The 20,696-nt window shown below is 42.0% G+C and overlaps 2 protein-coding genes across 12 annotated transcripts in view; both read left to right on the top strand.

Moving 5' to 3' along the window:
• CALN1 (calneuron 1) overlaps nt 1-20,696 on the top strand; it is a 693,518-nt gene that overhangs the window by 38,996 nt on the left and 633,826 nt on the right. For both annotated transcript variants that reach the window (XM_081558121.1, XM_081558116.1), the window contains exons 5-6: nt 442-619; nt 11,551-11,686. The gene's annotated coding sequence lies outside the window, so the exon portion shown is untranslated. The remainder of the gene's footprint in view (nt 1-441; nt 620-11,550; nt 11,687-20,696) is intronic.
• Nucleotides 1-20,696, top strand: part of LOC145532619 (S-adenosyl-L-methionine-dependent tRNA 4-demethylwyosine synthase TYW1) — a 147,647-nt gene that overhangs the window by 64,949 nt on the left and 62,002 nt on the right. For all 10 annotated transcript variants that reach the window (XM_081558074.1, XM_081558065.1, XM_081558068.1 and 7 more), the window contains 2 exons: nt 442-619; nt 11,551-11,686. In XM_081558074.1, coding sequence (XP_081414200.1) covers nt 442-619; nt 11,551-11,686 — 314 coding nt within the window. The remainder of the gene's footprint in view (nt 1-441; nt 620-11,550; nt 11,687-20,696) is intronic.

Genomic DNA, 20,696 nt, shown 5'->3' with positions numbered 1-20,696 from the left:
ATAATCTGAAGGTCCTGAGTTTGAACCTCATAGAGGGCAGATCATTCTTTTTGGGATTCCCTGGTGGCTCAGACAGTAAAGAGTCTGCCTGCAATGCGGGGGACTTGGGTTCGATCCCTGGGTTGGGAAGATCTCCCAGAGAAGGAAATGGCAACCCACTCCAGTATTCTTGCCTGGAAAATCCCATGGATGGAGGAGTCTGGCAAGTTACAGTCCATGGGGTCACAAAGAGTCGGACATGACTGAATGACTTCACTTTCAATAATTTTAAGGGTGCCCCCCCAGCCATTGTTTTGTATTATTTGGCTGATAACAAAAATGACTTTTCCCTCTAAAATCAAAGAACCATTAAGAAAAATAAAAATTTTTTAATTATGGAAAATAAAAGTGACATCCTCTATTTATGCCTTATTGAACTTGATCCTTTCCACTGTCTTCCAGGAGTGCCAGGCGTCAAAGAAGAACGCTTTGAGGAAGGAATGACAGTAAAGCACTGTGCGTTGTCCCTCGTGGGAGAACCCATCATGTACCCGGAAATCAACAAGTTTTTGAAGCTACTTCACGAGTGTAAAATCTCCAGTTTCCTGGTCACAAATGCACAGTTCCCTGCGGAAATCAGGTGAGTGGTCTCACCTGTCAAGATCATGCTTCTTGAATCTGTTTGACAAAGAAGTAAAACTAACAGGTATTGATTCAGAAAGGATTTACTGATTTCTAACTACATGTAAATGTTGGCTTTGAGGGGTCAGAGCACCTGCTCCTAAACATCGATTCTATCAGGAAAAATAGCATTCATTTAAAGAATAGAGGCAAAAAATTGCTGGGGGAGTTTAGCAGAGAAGGCCTTTTTTTTCTTTTTAAGATAGAAGCGAGGTAAAAACTTCTCTGAGAAGGCTTATTAAATTTGGGTCTTAAAATACGGCCGTGACAACCTAGAGGGGTGGGAGGGAGGTTCTAGAGGGAGGGGACGTGTGGATACCTATGGCCGATTCATGTTGATGTATGGCAGAAACCAACACAGTATTGTGAAGTAATTGTAGGGAGAGAGCAGTTGGCCAGGTGGCGGTGGTCAGGCTCTCTCGCCCCACTCCACTCACGTCCTACTAGCTGGGATCGTTTGTGGCACTGTGCATGGAGGTGTGGTCCTATGTAAGCACTACCTGCAAAGCTCTTAGAGGCAGAGTAGAGTTGCGCTGAGTTGAGTTGCTGCTGCATCAGCCATGAGCCAGTAAGCATGCGTGCCTTGCTGCTGCGAATAAAGCATGTCTGCAGTTGCTATGGCTCCTTGCATTTTCTTGCAGCTTCCCTGCTCACACCTTGTCTGCACTGGGTTCAGCAAACAGTGAGCTACAGGGAGACAGTAATTATCCTCCAATTAAAAGAAATTAATTTTAACAATATGGCTGAGATTGGTACTGGGGGAGATAGGAAACTGTAGGTTTTTAGTAGCCTTTCCCTTCTCCAGGGGATCTTCCCAACCCAGGGATCGAACTGGGGTCTCCTGCATTGCAGGTGGATTCTTTACCAACTGAGCTACCAGGGAAGCCCAGTTAAAAAAATAATAATAAATTTAAAAAATATAGCTGGGATTGGTACTTGGGGAGAGAGGAAACTGTTGATTTTTAACAAGAACTATCTGAGAAAGATACAGAATTGGGGTCTTTGGGATACCACTATGTAAATATAGTTGATTTGGACCACAGAGGGTACAAAAGAGCCTGACAGCTGGAAACCAAGTTGAAAAGGTTGGGGCAACGACTTCAAATGCTGTTCTTTAGGAAGATCTTGCTTTCTGCAGAGTAATCTTGCCAGCATGGTATAAAGTGGGCAGGCCAAGAAATAGGAAACTGGATAGGAGATGATAACATTTGTTTAGGTAAGAGTTGTAAGGATGAAAGGGAGACAGAATGAGGAGTCTTCAAAAAGGTGTCATTGACATTGCACTTGAAAATATGTGGATTATTTTCAGATTTCTTTTGACATTGATTTCTAACATAATTCCACAGTGGTAAGAGAACAGACTCTGTGATTTCAATACCTTTAGACCATGAAGTTTTTGTACCTTGTTTTATGTCCTTGGATATATTCCAGTGTCTCCTAGTTTATAGTCTATGGGAACTTGTATTTGTATTCTACTGCTGTGTGAAAATTGTATAAATCTTAATTATGTTGAGTTGGTTCATGGTGCTTTTTGGATCTACCATATCCTTCTACTTTTCTGTCTATTCATTCTGCTAATTTTTGAGAGTTTGATATTGAAACTCCAACTAAAAATCTTATTTTTTCTACTTAAAAAAATAATTGTAATATATACTGGAACTATATGTAACTTTGTTCTGTGTTTTCCAAGTCTCCTGTAAATGTGTTGTCATACTTTTGTAATTTAAAAAATAAAAAAAGGAAGAGAAAAAAAAAGATGTCATTGAAGCATGATAGATAGATAAGCTTGGCAAACTGCATGGCTCTGTGAGCCCTACATAGAAGAGGACTTGGCTGATGACTGGGGAAGTTCCAGCCAGGTTGATTGCTAGGACTGTGGGGCCCTGTAACAGTAGAGGGATCACCCATACTCGGGTATCTTTCAAAGAAACTCTTGACTTTGTTAGCTGGTCTTCCCTTGACCCACATACAAGCGTTACATTCAGGCTAGTGGCCTTTTTGGGATATTTAACTTTTCTTTAAGAGGATCTCAGTTCCCCCTCCAGCTCCAAAGCATAGGATTCCTTGCTGACAGTTCTCCCACAGAAGGGAGTTTTCACAGTGAGTGGTCCTTGAGGATTTATGGAAGACAGGAAGAAACACCTTAGGCAGATGAGAAAGCTTTATGTTTTTATTTGTCAACATGGTGGCTAATAAAAGTGACGAGAATGTGACACTTAATGATAGAGCTGTTGATGATTAAGCAACAACAAAAAACCCTTCTCTTGAGAAAAAGTCCTCTTAGTTCCACAAAAGCGAGTGTTTTTTTAATAGTACTTTAGATAGGCATAAGGAGAAGGCAATGGCACCCCACTCCAGTACTCTTGCCTGGGAAACCCCATGGATGGAGGAGCCTGGTAGGCTGCAGCCCATGGGGTCGCTAAGAGTCGGACACGACTGAGCAACTTCACTTTCACTTTTCACTTTCATGCACTGGAGGAGGAAATGGCAACCCACTCCAGTATTCTTGCCTGGAGAATCCCAGGGATGGAGGAGCCTGGTGGGCTGCCGTCTATGGGGTCACACAGAGTCGGACACGACTGATGCAACTTAGCAGATAGGCATAAAGCTGAGGTACCATGGCAAGCATCAGTTATCTTTTGCTGTAATCATTTTCCTCAGAACTGAGTCACTCAAACACGCCACCGTTCATTTGGCTTCCAGGTCAGCAAACGCTTGAGGTGGTGGGAAGCCGATGCTCATCTTTTTATGCAGCAGTTTTCTGAGGTGTAATCTTTAAAATAAACTAGTAATAGAAAGTGAACTGTTTTCCCTGCGCTCTGAGAGCTGTTCTAGCAGATTGTCAAACCCGAGGAGGGGTCAGAGGGCGCCCCAGGCCACAGGCAGTTGATCAGAAGCACAGGTGGCCACTGGGGCTGCGACTGGTGTCAGAAGTAGGGGCAGCTTGTGGCTGAGTCCTGACCCGGGGGGTCTGTGCTGACTCCAGGGATTTACTGTCAGAATAGAATTGAACACAGGACATCTAGCTGGTGTCTGCGGAGAACTACAGGACTCCTTGGTGTGGAAAGGAACCACACATCTGGTGTCAGAAGTGTTGTGAGTCAAAAACCAGATAAATGTTCTGAAGTGATCTAATGTCGTAAAAACAGCACTTCATATTTGGTGCTTGGCAATTTTTGCCAGATTATCTTTTTTCCCAAAGGTTTCCAAAAGAAATCTCTTTCATGCAAAATCTCAGGATTTTAAATGTTGGCTTAAAAAAAAAAGTTTCTAAATGTGGTGCAGGACAAATAAAACCTACTCTTTATCAATTGCCAGTTTGAGATTTCCAGTCTTAAGAACCTTCCAGGCCTTCCAACATAGCTCTGATTTTTTTTTTTTTTAATTGAATTCCTGAAAAAGACTTGAGTCCCAGTAGGTTCAAGGCCATCCTCCTTGTACAGGGTACAAAGTACAGTCTGTTCTGCGCTACAGTAGACTACAAACAACGGCCATAAATTCTCCCTCTCCTTGTGTCCATGATCCTCTGTGCTGTAGCTCTGAGTGTCCGTCCCCCCATTGACTCCAAGCTCGGCCACGTGACTTGCTTTGGCCAAGGGGATGTGAGCGAAGGTGACACAAGCAGAGGCTTGAATAATGTCTGTGCATCGAGGCTTGCCCTCTCTTGGTGCTCTCTGAAACCCTGCCACCATGTGATCAACTTCAGACTTGCTGGGGGATAAGAGGCCGCATACACAGAGGCCCCAGCTCTCCCAGCTGAGGCCGTCATAAACCAGCCTGTTCAGCAGATGCGCCACCTAAGACTAGCAAAGGCAGCCAAGATGAAAGGACCTCACAGCCCATCCACAGAATTTCAAGCCATGTCTCTTGAGTCTCCTGCATTGGCGGGCAGGTTCTTTACCACTATCGTCAGCTGGGAAACGGGATCAATTGAAATCATTGTGATCGATCATTGGTGATGAACTTAGTCTCTTATCTAGCTCGTCTCCCTTTCCTAGAGGTTGTAGGTGGGGCTGAAAGTGCCAACCCTCTAATCACCAGGTTGGTTGTTTTGGCACCAGCTCCCTGTCCTCAAGCTGTCTGGGGGCCCACCAAGAGTCACCTCATTAATACAAATTCTTGTTTGGTGGAGAGGGGCTCATTAGAGATAACAAAAAACTCTTCTCTCACCTCTGTCACTCGAGAAATACCAAGATTTAGGAGCACGGTGCCAGGAATTAGGGACAAAGACCAAGTGTCTATTTCTTACTATCTCACAATATCACATCAAGGAGTGGTTACCTATTCAGTGAAGCCTGTACTTTTCAGTTTGCCATGCTCTCCACCCCTTGGCTGTCTCTTCTGCCCTGAGGCTGAGTGTCATCTGCCACTTGTCAGAGGAATCGCACTGTTGAATCCCTTACAGCAGAGAAATTTCCGTCAGCATTTCTAACAGGCATGAAACAACGGAAGGTAGACAGAACACTGCATACCAGAAAAATGGAAGCCTATTGCTTGGGGTAAGGAAAGAATATTCTTGAGTGTTTCACACAGAGTCTGTGGTTCGGTGTCCAGAGAACCTCTTTTTCGTTTAGAAGTGGCTTGTTTGACTCGCATCGTATCCTTGGCTCCTGCAGACGTGTGAGTTTAGGACTCATAATTCTGGAGACTGCATGATCTATGCTGATATTCAGCCCTGCTGTCAGAAAGGCCCATCGCACCTGGATAATGCTGTCCCACTAGATCACTGTGTGTCGTTCCTTCCTGTAAACTGCTCCGTGCTAAGGTGTCAAAGACCTCCTTGAGACATCTTGCTCAAAGCCGACCATGTGGTAGAGTAAGGAAGGTGTTGAGGGTGATGTTCCACAACACTGAACCCAGTTTTTTTTTTTTCCTTCTACTATTTATTTATTTGGCTGCATGGGGTCTTACTTGCGGCATGTGGGTACACAGACTCTCTAGTTGCGGTGTGCAAGCTAATTGTGGCATGCAGGCTCCAGGGCACACGGGCTCAGTAGTTGCTTTGTGTGGGCTCCATTGCCTCACAGCATGTGGGTTCTTAGTTCCCCGACCAGGGGTCAAACCCGTGTCCCCTTCATCACAAGGCAGATTTTTAGCCACTGGACCACGAGGGACGTCCCCTGAACCTAGTAGGTCCTTTCCTTTGTGGGCGTTTGAATCCTAAAACTGTCTCCCTCTTTATGAGTGTATTAGAGGATGTAGAGTCAAGTGTACAGCCCTTTGTAGACTGACTTGCTCTTGGCTTCATCTTCAGTTCACCTCTACACGATTTTCTTGTCCATTGTATATTGTTTTTAAGTTTACATTTAAAATCTTTTATTTTTTCTTTTTTGATACATACAGTTAATTCAAAACTTACTCCCTGCCAGCAGGCTTATTGTAAGAAGACAGAGCTCTGTTCCATTTTAAACTATGACACAATTAACATTTAACTTCCCACACCTCCTCCACCAGCAGGGAATTTGTCCCTGTGTGTGTTTACTTTTGAGCATCTTCATCAAAACTATGTGTGAGCTTCATTCTCTTTCTTTTAGTGCTTCCACTTGTGCTTCTGTTATTTTGTTTGCTTCGTGGTTTTGCTGTGAATAAGATAGTCACTATATGTGTTAGAGAAACTCTGTAAGTTGGACATCTCTTCACATATTACTTAGTAAATGTTTGAAGAAATGCATGAATTTTAATAAAATAAAGTTTTCTTGTATTTATCAGCTCAAAGTGGCTATGGATAACAGCTACAATGAAATGAAGATTGGTTATAAATACTACTTGCTCCTTTCCACAGAAGTTTTTTATTTCCTCCTAGCCTGTTTTGTTTGGTTTTTTTGTTGTTCAGTCACTAAGTCACATCCGACTGTTTGCGACCCCATGGACTGAGCACGCCAGGCTTCCCTGTCTTTCATGATCTTCCAGAGTTTGCTCAAAGTCATGTCCAGTGACTCAGTGATGCCATCCGACAATCTCATCCTCTGTTGCCCGCTTCTCCTCCTGCCCGCAATCTTTCCTAGCATCAGAGTCTTTTCCAGTGAGTTGGCTCTTCCCATCAGGTGGCCAAAGTAATGGAGCTTCAGCTTCAGCACCAGTCCTTCCAATGAATATTCAGAGTTAGTTTCCTTTAGGAGTGACTGGTTTGATCTCCTTGCAGTCCAGGAGACTCTCAAGAGTCTTCTCCAGTACCACAGTTCAAAAGCATCAGTTCTTTGGCGCTCAGGTTTCTTTATGGTCCAACTGTCACATCCCTACACGACTACTGGAAAAGCCATAGCTTTGACTTTGTGGACCTTTGTTGGCAAAGTGATGTTTCTACCTTTTAATATGCTGTCTAGGTTTGTCATAGCTTTTCTTTCAAGGAGCGTCTTTTAATTTTGTGGCTGCAGTCACTGTCAGCAGTGATTTTGGAGCCCAAGAAAATAAAATCTGCCACTGTTGTGTTTGTATTAAGTTTAAAATATAGTCTTCTTTTTTGTCTATGAATTGATGGAATACTTTTCAGAACTATGCTTTTCTGGATGAGCTGAAGAGAGAGAGAGGCAGCACAGTGAAATGATGAAGAGCTTGGTTGGGCTCCATCTAGAAGAGATCTGAATTTGAATCTTGACTTGCTTTCTTATTGTCTTCCTGACATGGGGAAGATAACTTCTCAGTGTCTAGTTTCCTCATCTGTAAAATGGTCACAGTAATAACGATCCCTTGTAGTGACACTGTTAGTGCATAATATAATACATGAAAAACACCATTGGAAAGGTAGGCTACGTAATATCAGTCAGGTGTACTTTAAGGCAAGAACCATTACTTGAGATGAGATGGGGCATTTCTTAATAATAAAATATTAAACCCACTAGGAACATAAAGCAGTATGTTTGTATATATGTCAGAATTGGTAAACACTCGGTAACATAATCTCAAAATTGATAGAACTCTAAGGAGAAATAGCAAGTTTTTAACATGCTTCTCTCAAGTGGATAAAACAAGCAAGTCAAAAATCAGTAAAAGTAGTGAAGATTTGAACAACTAAATTAACAAATTTAGCCTATATGGCAGAAATAGAGTATTGAAGCTTGAAACTTTGGAATATAAATTCCTCTTAAGAGCACAGAACTTGCTCTCAGAACAGTTAACAAATGGCCATGTGCTGGGTATTACAGCAGGTTTCAAGAAAGTTTTGAAATAATTTAGAGCGCAGTATCTGACACAAGGCAACTAAACTATGAATCAGTACTTAAAGATAACTAGAATATTCCAATATGTGTATAACTTAGTGCACTTCTCACTTGCTTATGGTCACTTTGGTTATTTCTTGATTAATAGGACCATCAAAGTTACTACTGAATTCCTTTGATTTCTTGTTGTTCAGTTGTTAAGTCATTTTCAACTCCCTGCAACCCCATGAACTGCAGCACACCAGGCTTCCCTGTCCTTCACTGTTTCCCAAAGTTTGCTTAAACTTATGTCTGTTGAGATGGTGATGCTATCCAATCATCTCATCCTCTGTCACCCTCTTCTCCTCCTGCCTTCAACCTTTCCTAGCATCAGGAAAGGTTCCAACGAGTCAGCTCTTCACATCAGGTGGCCCAAGTTATTTGAGCTTCAGCATCAGTCTTTCCAGTGAATATTCAGGGTTGATTTCCTTTAGGATTGACTGGTTTGATCTCCTTGATTTCTTAACAAACATTAATTTTTCTCCCTTTTTTCCTTTCTGTAGAGATGAGTAGGTTCATTTTAGGTAGGACCTTGATATGATTATTGATTATTCTGGATAGAATGAGGCCTGATCTCTAAAGAAAGGAAGAAAGAGAGGGTTTTTATGTTTGGTTACTGTGTATTTCTATATACGATCATTCATAACTCAAATTTAAAATTAGCAGGATGGAAGGTCACAGTAATCATATCAAGATTCACAGAATGTTTTCACTGGGGATTGGGCTCAGGCTTTATATCCTTTTCATTGTATAGTTTTTAATTGTTCTCAACAGCATTGGGAGATTCTGAAACTCAGGAATTATTATGATAGTTTTAAGGATGTTTTAAGGACTAAAACCATCCTATCTCTGTGTAGAATGGAGGCAGACAAATGACTGAGCTTGGAGCCTCATTGCCTGTTTTTTTTTTCAGGGAACAGAGGCCAATAGCAGGCAGACATAAGATCCTGACATAAGACTCAAAACATTTCTCCAAGGTCCTTTTACTGCTTTTGAGCCACTTAGGAATGTACCCTACAGGTCCTTGGGACTTTTCCTTTTCTCCATTCTTCCTCTGCTCCATGGGAAGAAATCTATAAAATTCCTTGATTATAGCACTTCAGACATTAATATTGACAAAATTCCTTATTGCTAGTGTCAATGTCCAGGCCTTTTTTTTGTGTGTGTGTGAAATGATGGAGGCTTGTAAAACAGCTAAGACCTTTGGAATTTACTGTTCATAATCTAAAAGCAGGTATGGAGGTGTAGTGAAAAGGTCAGGCCGGTCCCCATTTTGCATCAGGCAGCTTTATGACACAAAGTCCTGGAAGTTATTAAGATGATGATAGCCTGCAGTATCCATTAAGACGATCTTTTTTATTTTTGTAAGACACAAAGTCCAGTTAGAGTAGCTTATCTTATTAAAGAGGCCCCCAGCAAAAGGGGTGATGAGACACATTGCTGCCATTGTAGTTTGCAGTTGTTTTGCGTTTCCAGTAATTGATGTCCTTTGCTGAGTAGTGACACATTATTGAACTTTTTAGGGTTCCCTTTAGATATTATATCAGCACTGGAGAGGGATTAAAGCAATGAGAGTCTGCCCGTGTTTTAATCATTCTTTCCTAGCTTTGATCCGGAGAAGGCAATGGCAACTCACTCCAGTACTCTTGCCTGGAAAATCCCATGGATGGAGGAGCCTGGTAGGCTGCAGTCCATGGGGTCATGAAGAGTTGGACATGACTGAGTGACTTCACTTTCACTTTTCACTTTCACGCATTGGAGAAGGAAATGGCAACCCACTCCAGTGTTCTTGCCTGGAGAATCCCAGGGATGGCGAGGCCTGATGGGCTGCTGTCTATGGGGTCGCACAGAGTCGGACATGACTGAAGCGACTTAGCAGCAGCAGCCTAACTTTGATCAGAGCTTCCCCACTTTTAAGAACTTTGACTTTAGCCCTTTCTGGTTTCTCCATATGTCACTAAGCCAGATCATTACAAGCATTCGTTTGGCCTACATTCCTTGAAAAGTTCTGTCAGTTGAAGTCAACAACATCCACTGAAAAGTAGCTTTCAGTGTCCACTGATATGACTGGGTAAAAAGAAAAACAGAGTTCCTGTCCTTCAAGGAGAGTTGGTAAGGCCAACCCTGATAGATACAAAAAAGCACATAAACCCCTTTGATGGTGAATTTTATGGCATGTGAATTATGTGTCAGTTGTTAAAAGGGCATAGACTTTGACACCAAAAAAAACACATAAATAACATTCTCGAGGTAAATATAAATTATGGAATAGTTATAGGAAGTTAATAATGGGAGAATTTAGTCAGGAGTATTAAGGGGCAATTTCTTTCTTTCTCGAAATTCTCTGAAGAGAGTGAATTATGAGACCCATTGGCAGGGAGAACAGAGAGGCTTTGGAAAAAGTACAATCTGAGCTTTAAACATAACTGGCAAGAAGCGTGGTAGATGATGACTTTGTGAAACGAGCCAGTGAGTTTGAGAAAAGTGGAGAGTGAGTAGTACTGACGGATGCAGACTAAGAAGGCAAAGACAAATAAAAGCCTGCCACATGTGGTTTTCTCCTGGGTTGTGCTCTTCTGTGACTATGTGGCTGCCCTGCTCCTAGCTCTGCTCTGCTGATGGCCCTCGGAGTGGGTCATTGTTTGTCTGCGCAAGGCTTGACTGTCAACCCGCTCCTGCTCTCAGAGGCCTAGGTCAGGCCTTGGTGTGGCTCTGTGTGCTTCACAGAAGACTTGTTCTTGTTCCTTAGAAAACCCCACCAGCAAACTGATGATGGGAGGTGGCCTGTCAGCACAGACCCCTGGAGAAGTCTCAGTGGCAGAGTTTTTGGAGCAACTTCGGTCTGAGAGCCCCTCATAATTGAGCTGAAAGTGCCAGACCTAAAGCTTGATCTTGTTTTATTTTCCACTGAAACACCTGTTTGAAGAGAGACCAGTTTTAAGTAATCAAATGTTTTCAGTTCATTAGGGATGGTGTCCAGTCATTTTAAAAAATAACCAACTGATAATTTCATTCTGTTACAATGTCGCTCATGCTCAGTCCTGGCTGACTCTTTATCACCCCATGGACTTAGCTCACCAGGCTCCTCTGTCCATGGGATTTCCCAGGCAATAAGACTGGAGTGGGTTGCCATTTCATTCTCCAAGGGGTCTTCCTGACCCAGGGATTGAACTTGCATCTCTTGCATCTTCTGCATTGAAAGTGAAAATGAAAATTGCTCAGTTATGTCCGCCTCTTTGCAACCCCATAGACCATACAGTCCATGAAATTCTCCAGGCCAGAATACTGGAGTGGGTAGCCTTTCCCTACTCCAAGGAATCTTCCCAACTCAGGCATTGAACCCAGGTCTCCCACAATATACGCGGATTCTTTACCAGCTGAGCCACAAGGGAAGCCCAAGAATACTGGCGTGAGTAGCCTGTCCCTTCTCCAGAGGATTTTCCTGACCCAGGATGCAGGTGAATTCTTTACCAACTGAGCTATAAGGGAAGCCCCCAGCTGAGCCACCAGTGAAACAAATCATACCTTCAATTTCTGGGAGAAGTAGAAGCCTCTAGACCCAGTGACATGTTTAAGCACTGCATCTATTACAGATTGTAAGTTTAGCATCGTGAAGAGCCTGACTTATGCATAATTGTCTTCTTCTGTTGTTGTGTGTGTTTTTTTTTTTTTTTTTTAATTTTGAATTACCAAGGGACCTCAAACCAGTTACCCAGCTCTACGTCAGTGTGGATGCTAGTACCAAAGACAGCCTGAAGAAAATTGACCGCCCGCTCTTCAAGGACTTCTGGCAAAGATTCCTTGATAGTTTAAAAGCCTTGGCTGCAAAGGTAAGAGTTATGACATCTTTAAAAAAAATAAAGGAGAGGTTTTTCTTTTCTTTCAAAAAAAACCTAAAATCTACAATTTTTTTTAGACTTCCACTTTTATTATTCAGTAAATATTTGTTTATCGACTTCCTCTTAAGTTTCTAGCACTGTGACTTATTTATTGTATGTCTTTCATGTATTTAGAGAGAGGGATGGATGCATACTCCCAAAGCTAATTAAATACAGTTAAGCCGCAGTACGTAGCAACCCTAGAATATGTTTAAATATGAAATTAGTTTTCCTGAATTTCCAGAACAAAATTACCTACCCAGTAAGGAACTCAACCCCCAAGTGTCCAAATTTGATGTCTTTTCCTGCAAACATTTGCCCCTTCTTAAGCCTCCCTATTCTTTTAGACCTAAAGTACTGGTTCTTCTTTTCCATTGGCCCGCTGTCAATAGTTGATATTTTCTGTTAGTTCTACCTTTTTAAAAAAATTAATTAATTAAAAAAAAATTTTGGCCGTGCTGGGTCTTCGTGTGTGCATGGACTCTCCTAACTGCAGTGTGCGGGCTCAGTTGCCCCACGGCATGCTGCTGCTGCTGCTAAGTCGCTTCAGTTGTGTCCGACTCTGTGCGACCCCATAGACGGCAGCCCACCAGGCTCCGCCGTCCCTGGGATTCTCCGGGCAAGAATACTGGAGTGGGTCGCCATTTACTTCTCCAGCTCCACGGCATATGGGATCTTAGTTCCCTTACCTGGGATCAAACCTGTGTCCTCTTCATGGGAATGCAGATTCTTAACCACTGGACCACCAGGGAAGTCCCTAGCTCTGCCTCTTGTTGTAGCGATTTTCCCCTTTCTTGTTCTCTTTGCTTCTTCCCTGCAGTTGCTCATGCTTTACCCAGATCTGATATTGATGCCACTGTAGGAGCTTAAAAAATGACAGTTTCCTATTCCTAGTGGGATTCAAGAATCTGCATTTTAAACATTTCAGGGGACTTTTGATGTGTAGCCGAAGATGGGAGTCAGTGTCCCAGAAAACCTGCCCTTCCCTCCTTTGCCCTTCCTGCCTCATGGCTGTCTGGCTGCAGTGGACATTTCCAGGCTCATCATTCACCATATTCCCCAGAAATGCTACACATCTCTACTTATCTTGCCATTTCTGCAGGTGTGCCCAGCACTTTTCTTGAGAGTCCAGACTGTCCTTTCTTTCCATTTCTTTGACTTGCAGAAATTCTATGCAACCTTCAGGTCTCAGCTTCCTTAGTACCTCCGCTGTGAAGCCTTCTCCAGTGGCAGAATAGCTGCCCCGTCTCCCTTCCTAAGTTTCTTATCTGTAAATATACTTCATTTCCTCTGTTTTATCCTAGCTTCCCTCTCCCAAACTGGATTCCTTACTCATATCTGAATTTCATCTAACATAGCACAGTTTATGGTATTTGTGTGCTATGCTTAGTCGTTCAGTCGTGTCTGATTCTTTGCGACCCCATGGACTATAGCCTGCCATGCTCCTCTGTCCATGGGGATTCCCCAGGCAAGAATACTGGAGTAGGTTGCCATGCCCTCCTCCAGGGGATCTTCCCAACCCAGGGATCGAACCCAGGTCTCCTGCATTGCAGGCGGATTCTTTACCATCTGAGCCATCAGGGTATTTGACAAATGTTTGTTAAAAGAATGAACGAGACTCACCAGAGCTCTGTAGTGGTAAGAGGTACTGTATACATTTTCTTGATTTTTCAGCTGATTACATTCCATACTGGCTTCTATCCCCCCTGCCCAATTTTATGCTTGAGAAATTAAATCAGTGCCTTTTTTGGTGATTAACACTGACATTATATAAGACATGAAAAATAGGCATTAGTTTCTGATCCATCTTGGATTATTTATAAAAGTAGCAAGTCAGCATCTGGCTTGGTTGCTAACTTCTCTTTGGCTGTGGACTTTACCTTCAGGTATATCCTCTTTGCTTGTTGCTGAGACAGGAGATACAGCACATAAAAATCAGAATGGGTTTAAATGGAAGTAAACAGCGGGGTTGGCAATATCAAACACATATGATACACATAACTCTGTATAAAATAGGTAACTACTAAGGGCCTGCTGTATAGTGTAAGGAGCTACTCAGTATTCTGTAATGGCCTAAATGCAAAAAGAATCTGAAAGAGTGGAATATTTATATGTATAACTAACTGAACTACTTTGCTGTACACCTGAAACTAACCCAGCATTGTAAGTCAACTGTACTCCAATAAAAATGAAAAAAATATCAAACACACATGAGATTGTATCCAGGCCTGAGTCCGAGTGTGGAAGAGGACAAGTGGGCATTAGCAGACTGGCTCAATAGTCTCCTTTTTTCCTTTCGGCCAAAAGTTTCCACAAATGAATTCTCTAATTATTTATTGATGTATCCTTTATTTATAGTGTTGTGCTCATTTCTGCAGTGCAGCGAAGTGACTCAGTTACACATCTATATATTTAATATTCTTTTCCATTATGATTTATCCTGGGAGATTGGTATTGTTCCCCGTGCTATACAGTAGGCCCTGTTGTTTATCCACTCTAAATGTCACAGTTTGCATCTTCTAACCCCAAACTCCCAATCCATCCCTCTCTCCTTCACCTCCTTGGCAACCACATGTCTGTTCTCCATGTCTGTGAGTCTTGTTTCTGTTTTGGTAGAAAGGTTCACATAGATTCTACATGTCAGTGACATCATAAGATATTTATCTGTTTCTGACTTACTTCACTTAGTAAGACAGTTGTATCTACATTGCTGCAAACAGCACTGTTTTTGCTTTTTAATGACTGAGTGGTATTCCATGGTATACACGTTCCACATCTTCTGGAAGAACGTGAGGATGTCTTTGGCCCAGTGTGGAAATTTAGCAAAAATACAGAAGGCAACTCCTGCTTCAGAGCAGCACGAAAGGAATTCTTACCTTGAAGTTACAAGCCTTGGAATGTCCAATTCATTTGTATGTAGTCTGGATTGACTCATTGTTAGCCATGTAGTAACTTAAAGTTCTACAATATTTTCTAACCCATGAGCTTCTTACATATAATGTCATATTTGTGTCCATGTAACTGTAGTTGGAAAAGTTTTCTTGGGCTGTTTAAAGTAGCTGCCTGCAGTTTAGGATAATTGCTTTCTAAGCATTTTGTAGCGATTAGCTTATGTTTCTCCTTCTTCCATTGTTTATCTTGCCATTTAGGAAAGATCTGTGGCAGGAAGCTGCTGTCAAAATTAAAAGTTTTCTTTAACTCAAGCTATGTTATTTCCTTTTGAATATCTGATATGATTGGTACATTGGATAATTATCAAGAAAGGTCAACTTTACTGCTGTTTAATACTAGAAAATAAGACATTTATGTTGTGGCTATACTTTTTCACTAGGACCAAATATATGATTACTATAATCTCATATCATTTGGGTTTTTAAATGAAAACTATAATAAAAGTGATACTTCAATTAGAACACCCATAATATTATCTCCTGTTATTTGTTTGAGCATTTAACATACCTGAGCAAGGAAAAGCATTTGAAGAATTTCTTAAACTTTATAAACAGAAATGTGATTTTTCCCAAGTTTTTCAGCCTACGTGTGAGCTTGTACCACCCAAAGTAGACAGTAGCATATTTTGTTTTATTACTCTTGGCAAGTATAATGTTTACATTTCAAGATTTTTATCCTTTGTTAAAATGTTCCTTTTCAAATATGAGGGAAGAAATATATTGGTATTTGAGTATGTAGGGCTAAAAAGCAATTTCGTCAAGATAACGCAGCATAAAATGTGTTAGCTTCAGTTTCTGGACACGGCAGCTACTTGTCAAAGTCTTTTTTTTTTTTTTTTTAAAGAGAAATTCATTTTGTGCAAAACACATTGCCTACCTTTGGCAGTAGACTTGTCATCAGCAGTGTGGCCAGATGTGTTTCTGCTGGGACATTATTATGCCAAGTTGAAGATCCAGTAGGAAATGAAAGTAATTAATCTTTCCCCATGTTTGAGCAATAATATTGATAATCTTGAGACCTCATATTTGAAGGACAGAAATAATTCCCTGCGTTACACATTCTTGGATGTCCACAATGAACATTAGTTCTATGGATATGAATATGCATTGAGCTGATGTTCTTGGAGTAATGTCTTATTGTAAAGAAGGGCTTGCGTGCATGCTTGCTTAGTCACTCAGTCGTGTCCAACTCTTTGCGACCCAATGGACTGAGCCAGGCTCCTCTATCCATGTGGATTGTCCAGGGAAGAATACTGGAGTGGGTTGCCATGCCCTCCTCCAGGGGATCTTCCCAACCCAGGGATCAAATCCAGGTCTCCCGCATTGCTGGCGGATTTTTTACGTCTGAGCTACCAGGGAAACTGTACATTAATGAGATGGCTCTGTGTCTAATATTTAAATAAACCTAAGTATCCATGTGGCCTACAACTGGCAGATTTTAAAAAACAAATATTTAATATTTGTCCTTATCTGATTATAAAAATATTACATATTGATTATAGAAAGGTGGGGGAAGTTAAGAGAAAAGAAGAAGTTACCCATAATTCCAGGACTTGGAGACAACTACTACTGACATTGTGAAGTAGTTCTTCTGTTCGTCCTTTGGGGGAGGGTGTTTTGTTTTGCATACATGATTCAATTTTGTATGTTGTTCTTTGTTGTTAACACTGGGTCATGAGCATTTTTCCATGCTAATAAAAATTCTGTTTGACCTTCAGATTAAAGCCAGTATAGTTTTTCATCAGTAACAGTGTGAAATAGTAGAAAATATATACATTGGTCTCTGCCCCTAGTTCCTGGCACATAGCTCCTAAAGCCCTTGTAGTTTTCTAAGTGATAAGAGCACTAGAAGCATCTTTTGTTCTCATAGGCAACTTTGGGTGGGCTCCTGGATGGATCCTTCGTGAGGGCTGGTCAGCAGGGTGACTAAACCATAATTAGAAGCTTGGAATTATCAGCATTTCCCACCACACCACACACACACCGCCCCCCCACACACGGAGAAGCCTCTATAAACATCCCACTCGGGGGTTTGGGAAGCTTCCAGGTTGGTGAACACAACCACTAATCAGGAGGGTGATGCGCCCCCATCTCCGCGGGGACAGAAGTGCCTGTGCTCAGGACCCTCCCAAGACCATGCATTATGCGTCTGTTCATCTGTATCATTTAATAAACTGGTGAATGTAGGTCACTGTTTCCCTGAGTTCTCTGAGCTGCTCTAGCAGATTAATCAAACCAGAGGAGGGGGCTATGGGAACCTGTGATTTAGAGCCCATCAGCCAGGGGCACAGGCAACAGACTAGACTTGGGACTGGCCTCTCAAGAAGCATGTAATGTCAGAAGTGAGTTAATTGGTGGGACACCCAGCTCATGTTTCAGAGAATAATTTGGTGGGAGAAAATCCCTCACACATGTGACCAGAAGTGTCAGAAGTAATGTGTTATGTGTGAATGGTAAAGTAAAATGATAAAAAAAAACCCAGGGGAGGGAAGGCTGGGTTTTTCCCTCCTCACTTAGCTTCCTGCTTGTTGGCCAGTATCAGGTCTCGCCAGAGTGTGTTCCAGCCCACTTCTTCGTAGAGGCCTGCTTCTTCTTCGTGGGGGCCTGAGTGTAGATCAGGTTCCTGTCCTGAGCACACCTGGGAGGGAGCCTTGTGGCTCTGCTGCTCTCCAGTTTCAACAGGAATGTTTCATTACTTTCTAACGTTTCTAAAGTCAGATGCAGCTAGAGATGGCATGTCATATTCAGATGGTAGCATTGTTAACTTTCATAGAGGAGAGACATAAAATAATGGTACATAAAATAATTGTGTGTCTTACAATGTAGAATATCTTGTGTGTGTGAGTCGCTCAGTTGTGTCCGACTGTTGATGGCCCCTGGACTGTAACCTGCCAGTCTCCTCTGTCCATGGGATTCTCTAGGCAAGAATAGTGGAGTGGGTAGCCATTTCCTTCTCCAGGGGATCTTCCCAGCCCAGGGATTGAACGTGGGTCTCCAGCATTGCAGGCAGATTCTTTACCATCTGAGCCACGAGTTAAGTAGCATTCTTCTTCCCTCCTTCCTTTTTAGAATAAACTAATCTCTTCTCTTGGAGAAGGCAATGGCACCCCACTCCAGTACTCTTGCCTGGAAAATCCCATGGACGGAGGAGCCTGGTAGGCTACAGTCCATGGGGTCGCTAAGAGTTGGATATGACTGAGCGACTTCACTTTCACTTTTCCCTTTCATGCACTGGAGAAGGAAATGGCAACCCACTCCAGCATTCTTGCCTGGAGAATCCCAGGGATGGCGGAGCCCGGTGGGCTGCTGTCTGTGGGGTCGCACAGAGTCGGACACGACTGAAGCGACTTAGCAGCAATCTCTTCTCTATCATTCTGACTAATTGTCCTGCTTGTTGATCTCTTTGGTTTATGTCTGCCTCCCATCATTGATGCCAAAGTCTTCTCTTGAGCCTCAGTCCATCTGGCTGTAGTCTGGATATCTGTTTCTTATTATTATCTTTTCTTAGACTTTATCGTGCCCTTTACGTTTATCTAACCTGCGTGTATCCTCTCTGTAGGCATAGATCTCCCAGGGTGTTGATCCCATCCAGCCTTGATTTAGTGCCATTTCACCCTCTTCTCAGAGAAGGCAATGGCACCCCACTCCAGTACTCTTGCCTGGAAAATCCCATGGGTGGAGGAGCCTGGTAGGCTGCAGACCCATGGGGTCGCTAGGAGTCAGACATGACTGAGCGACTTCACTTTCACTTTTCCCTTTCATGCGCTGGAGAAGGGAATGGCAACCCACTCCAGTATTCTTGCCTGGAGAATCCCAGGGACGGCGGAGCCTGGTGGCTGCCGTCTATGGGGTCGCACAGAGTCGGACACGACTGAAGCGACTTAGCAGCAGCAGCAGCAGCACCCTCTTCTGCTTGGCTTAGAGGGTATTCTGGTTTTAGCCACTCTAGAAATCAGACCAAGACTGATTTGATTTCACACCAAGAGATTTGATTTGATCTCTCCAGTTGTTGTCTTTGTTGTTGTCTAGTGGCTAAGTCATGTCCAACTCTTTTATGACTCCATGGACTGTAGCTGCCAGGCTCCTCTGTCCATGGGATTTCCCAGGCAAAAATACTAGAGTGAGTTGCCATTTCCTCCTCCAGGGGATCTTCCCAACCCAGGTGTTGAAATCGAGGCTCCTACCGTGTCTCCTGGATTGCAGGCAGATTCTTTACCACTGAAAATAAAAGTGAAAGTGAAGGTCCCTCAGTCGTGTCTGACTCTTTGCAACCCCATGGACTATACAGTCCATGGAATTCTCCAGGCCAGAATACTGGAGTGGGTAGCCTTTCCCTTCTCCAGGGGATCTTCCCAACCCAGGGATCGAACCCAGGTCTCCCACATTGCAGGCAGATTCTTTACCAGCTGAGCCACAAGGGAATCCCTTCACCACTGAGCCAGTGGGGAAATCTGCAAACTGGTTGACTCTCTTCAGCCCTAGGAAATTCCATAGTGAATAGAGAATAGATTTCCTCCAGACCTGACTTCTGCATAAGGTTATTATGGAAAGATGAGCATATTGCATCTTAGGTTCATGTTGAGGCATCAAGTGATGTCTTGTAGCTAAGTAGATAGTTGCTTAGATGACTTGGAGATTCAGAGGAATGTTGGAGTGTGAATATGTAGGTTTAGAAGTCATCTCTGTAGCAGTAGATTGCAGGTGAAGGCAAGAAGGTGGATGGAATTATCTAAGAAATGTCTAAAGAGGGCCAAAGAAGGAGCCTTAGGGAAGACACATTTTGGAGCTTTCAAGATGAGGAGCTTATGTAGAAGTGAGTCTGGTGTGGTACATAGTGAGTTTGGTAACTATTTTTACAATCCCATGCAAGTATGGTGTATTACATACAATTCAAAGAAATTGAGTTTTCATGAAGTTACTGAGGGACGGTTAAGGGGTAATGAAAAAGAAACTTGGTTTACCAGTTGACCTCTTAACAACTGTGTCAAATAGTGGACTATAGTGTTTTGCATAGAAGCCATTGTGTAGTGGGTCGAGTGGAAGAATGGAAGTTGGAAGAGTGAACAATAGATATTAATGTAATGAATAGTAGCTTTTTGAACCCAGAGCAATAATACTGTTTAATGAAGAAATTAAAGGCATTTCCTTTTATCAGGTTAAAATTAGATAAGCATATCTACTAAAAACAAATTAGAAAATAAATATCCCCATAATGAAGAAAATAAGATGACTTGGATGCCACCAGAATTCAAAGACAAAAACACTATTACTATGATGCTGTTTTTCTTCCAGAGTTTTAATTCATGTGTATATAAGTATGTGTATGTCTTACTTATAAAATGAGATTGTTACATATTTTTGCAACTGTACTTTTTATTTAACATATCTTGAAAACTCTGTCATCTTCTATCACCATAGATTAATTTTGCCTGTTCTTGAACTTTTGTTTCTTATTTGACTATTTTTTGAACTTTATACAAATAGAACCATTTTTATGTTGTATTGTGTGTCTTTTTCTCTCCTCGGTATCATCTTTGAGATATCTCTATGATGTTATAGGTAATGGTTCAGTCATTTTTACTGACCTACAGAATATGACTATACAACAGATTTTTTAATGTTTCTACCTTTGGTGGACAATTGAGTTATTTTATGGTTTTGACTATTACGGATAATTTTTTTGGACATTCTTGTGTATATATAAGTATACGTGCATTTCTGTTGGGTAAATATATACACCAGATTTGTTAGATTACAGGATAAGTGTATGTCCCCCTTTAGTAGGTATTGCCAGTTTTCCAAATTAACCATGCCAATTTATACTTCCCCCAACATTGTATGAGAGGGTCAGTTGTTCTGTGCTCTCTGACCTCCTCCCCACTTTTTAAAATTTAGCCATCGTTGTTGATATCTTTTGATAAGCAGAAGTTCTTCATTTTAACAAAGCCCAAATATCAATTTGTTGAAGTTTCATGGTTAGTGGTTTTCATGTCCTGTTTATGAAATCTTTG

This window comes from Giraffa tippelskirchi, chromosome 13, assembly GCF_054371585.1.
Source record: "Giraffa tippelskirchi isolate mGirTip1 chromosome 13, T2T-mGirTip1v1.2.pri, whole genome shotgun sequence".
Taxonomy (NCBI): domain Eukaryota; kingdom Metazoa; phylum Chordata; class Mammalia; order Artiodactyla; family Giraffidae; genus Giraffa; species Giraffa tippelskirchi.
The sequence above is the reverse complement of the archived record's forward strand: the minus strand, read 5'-3'. Positions and strand labels throughout refer to the sequence as shown.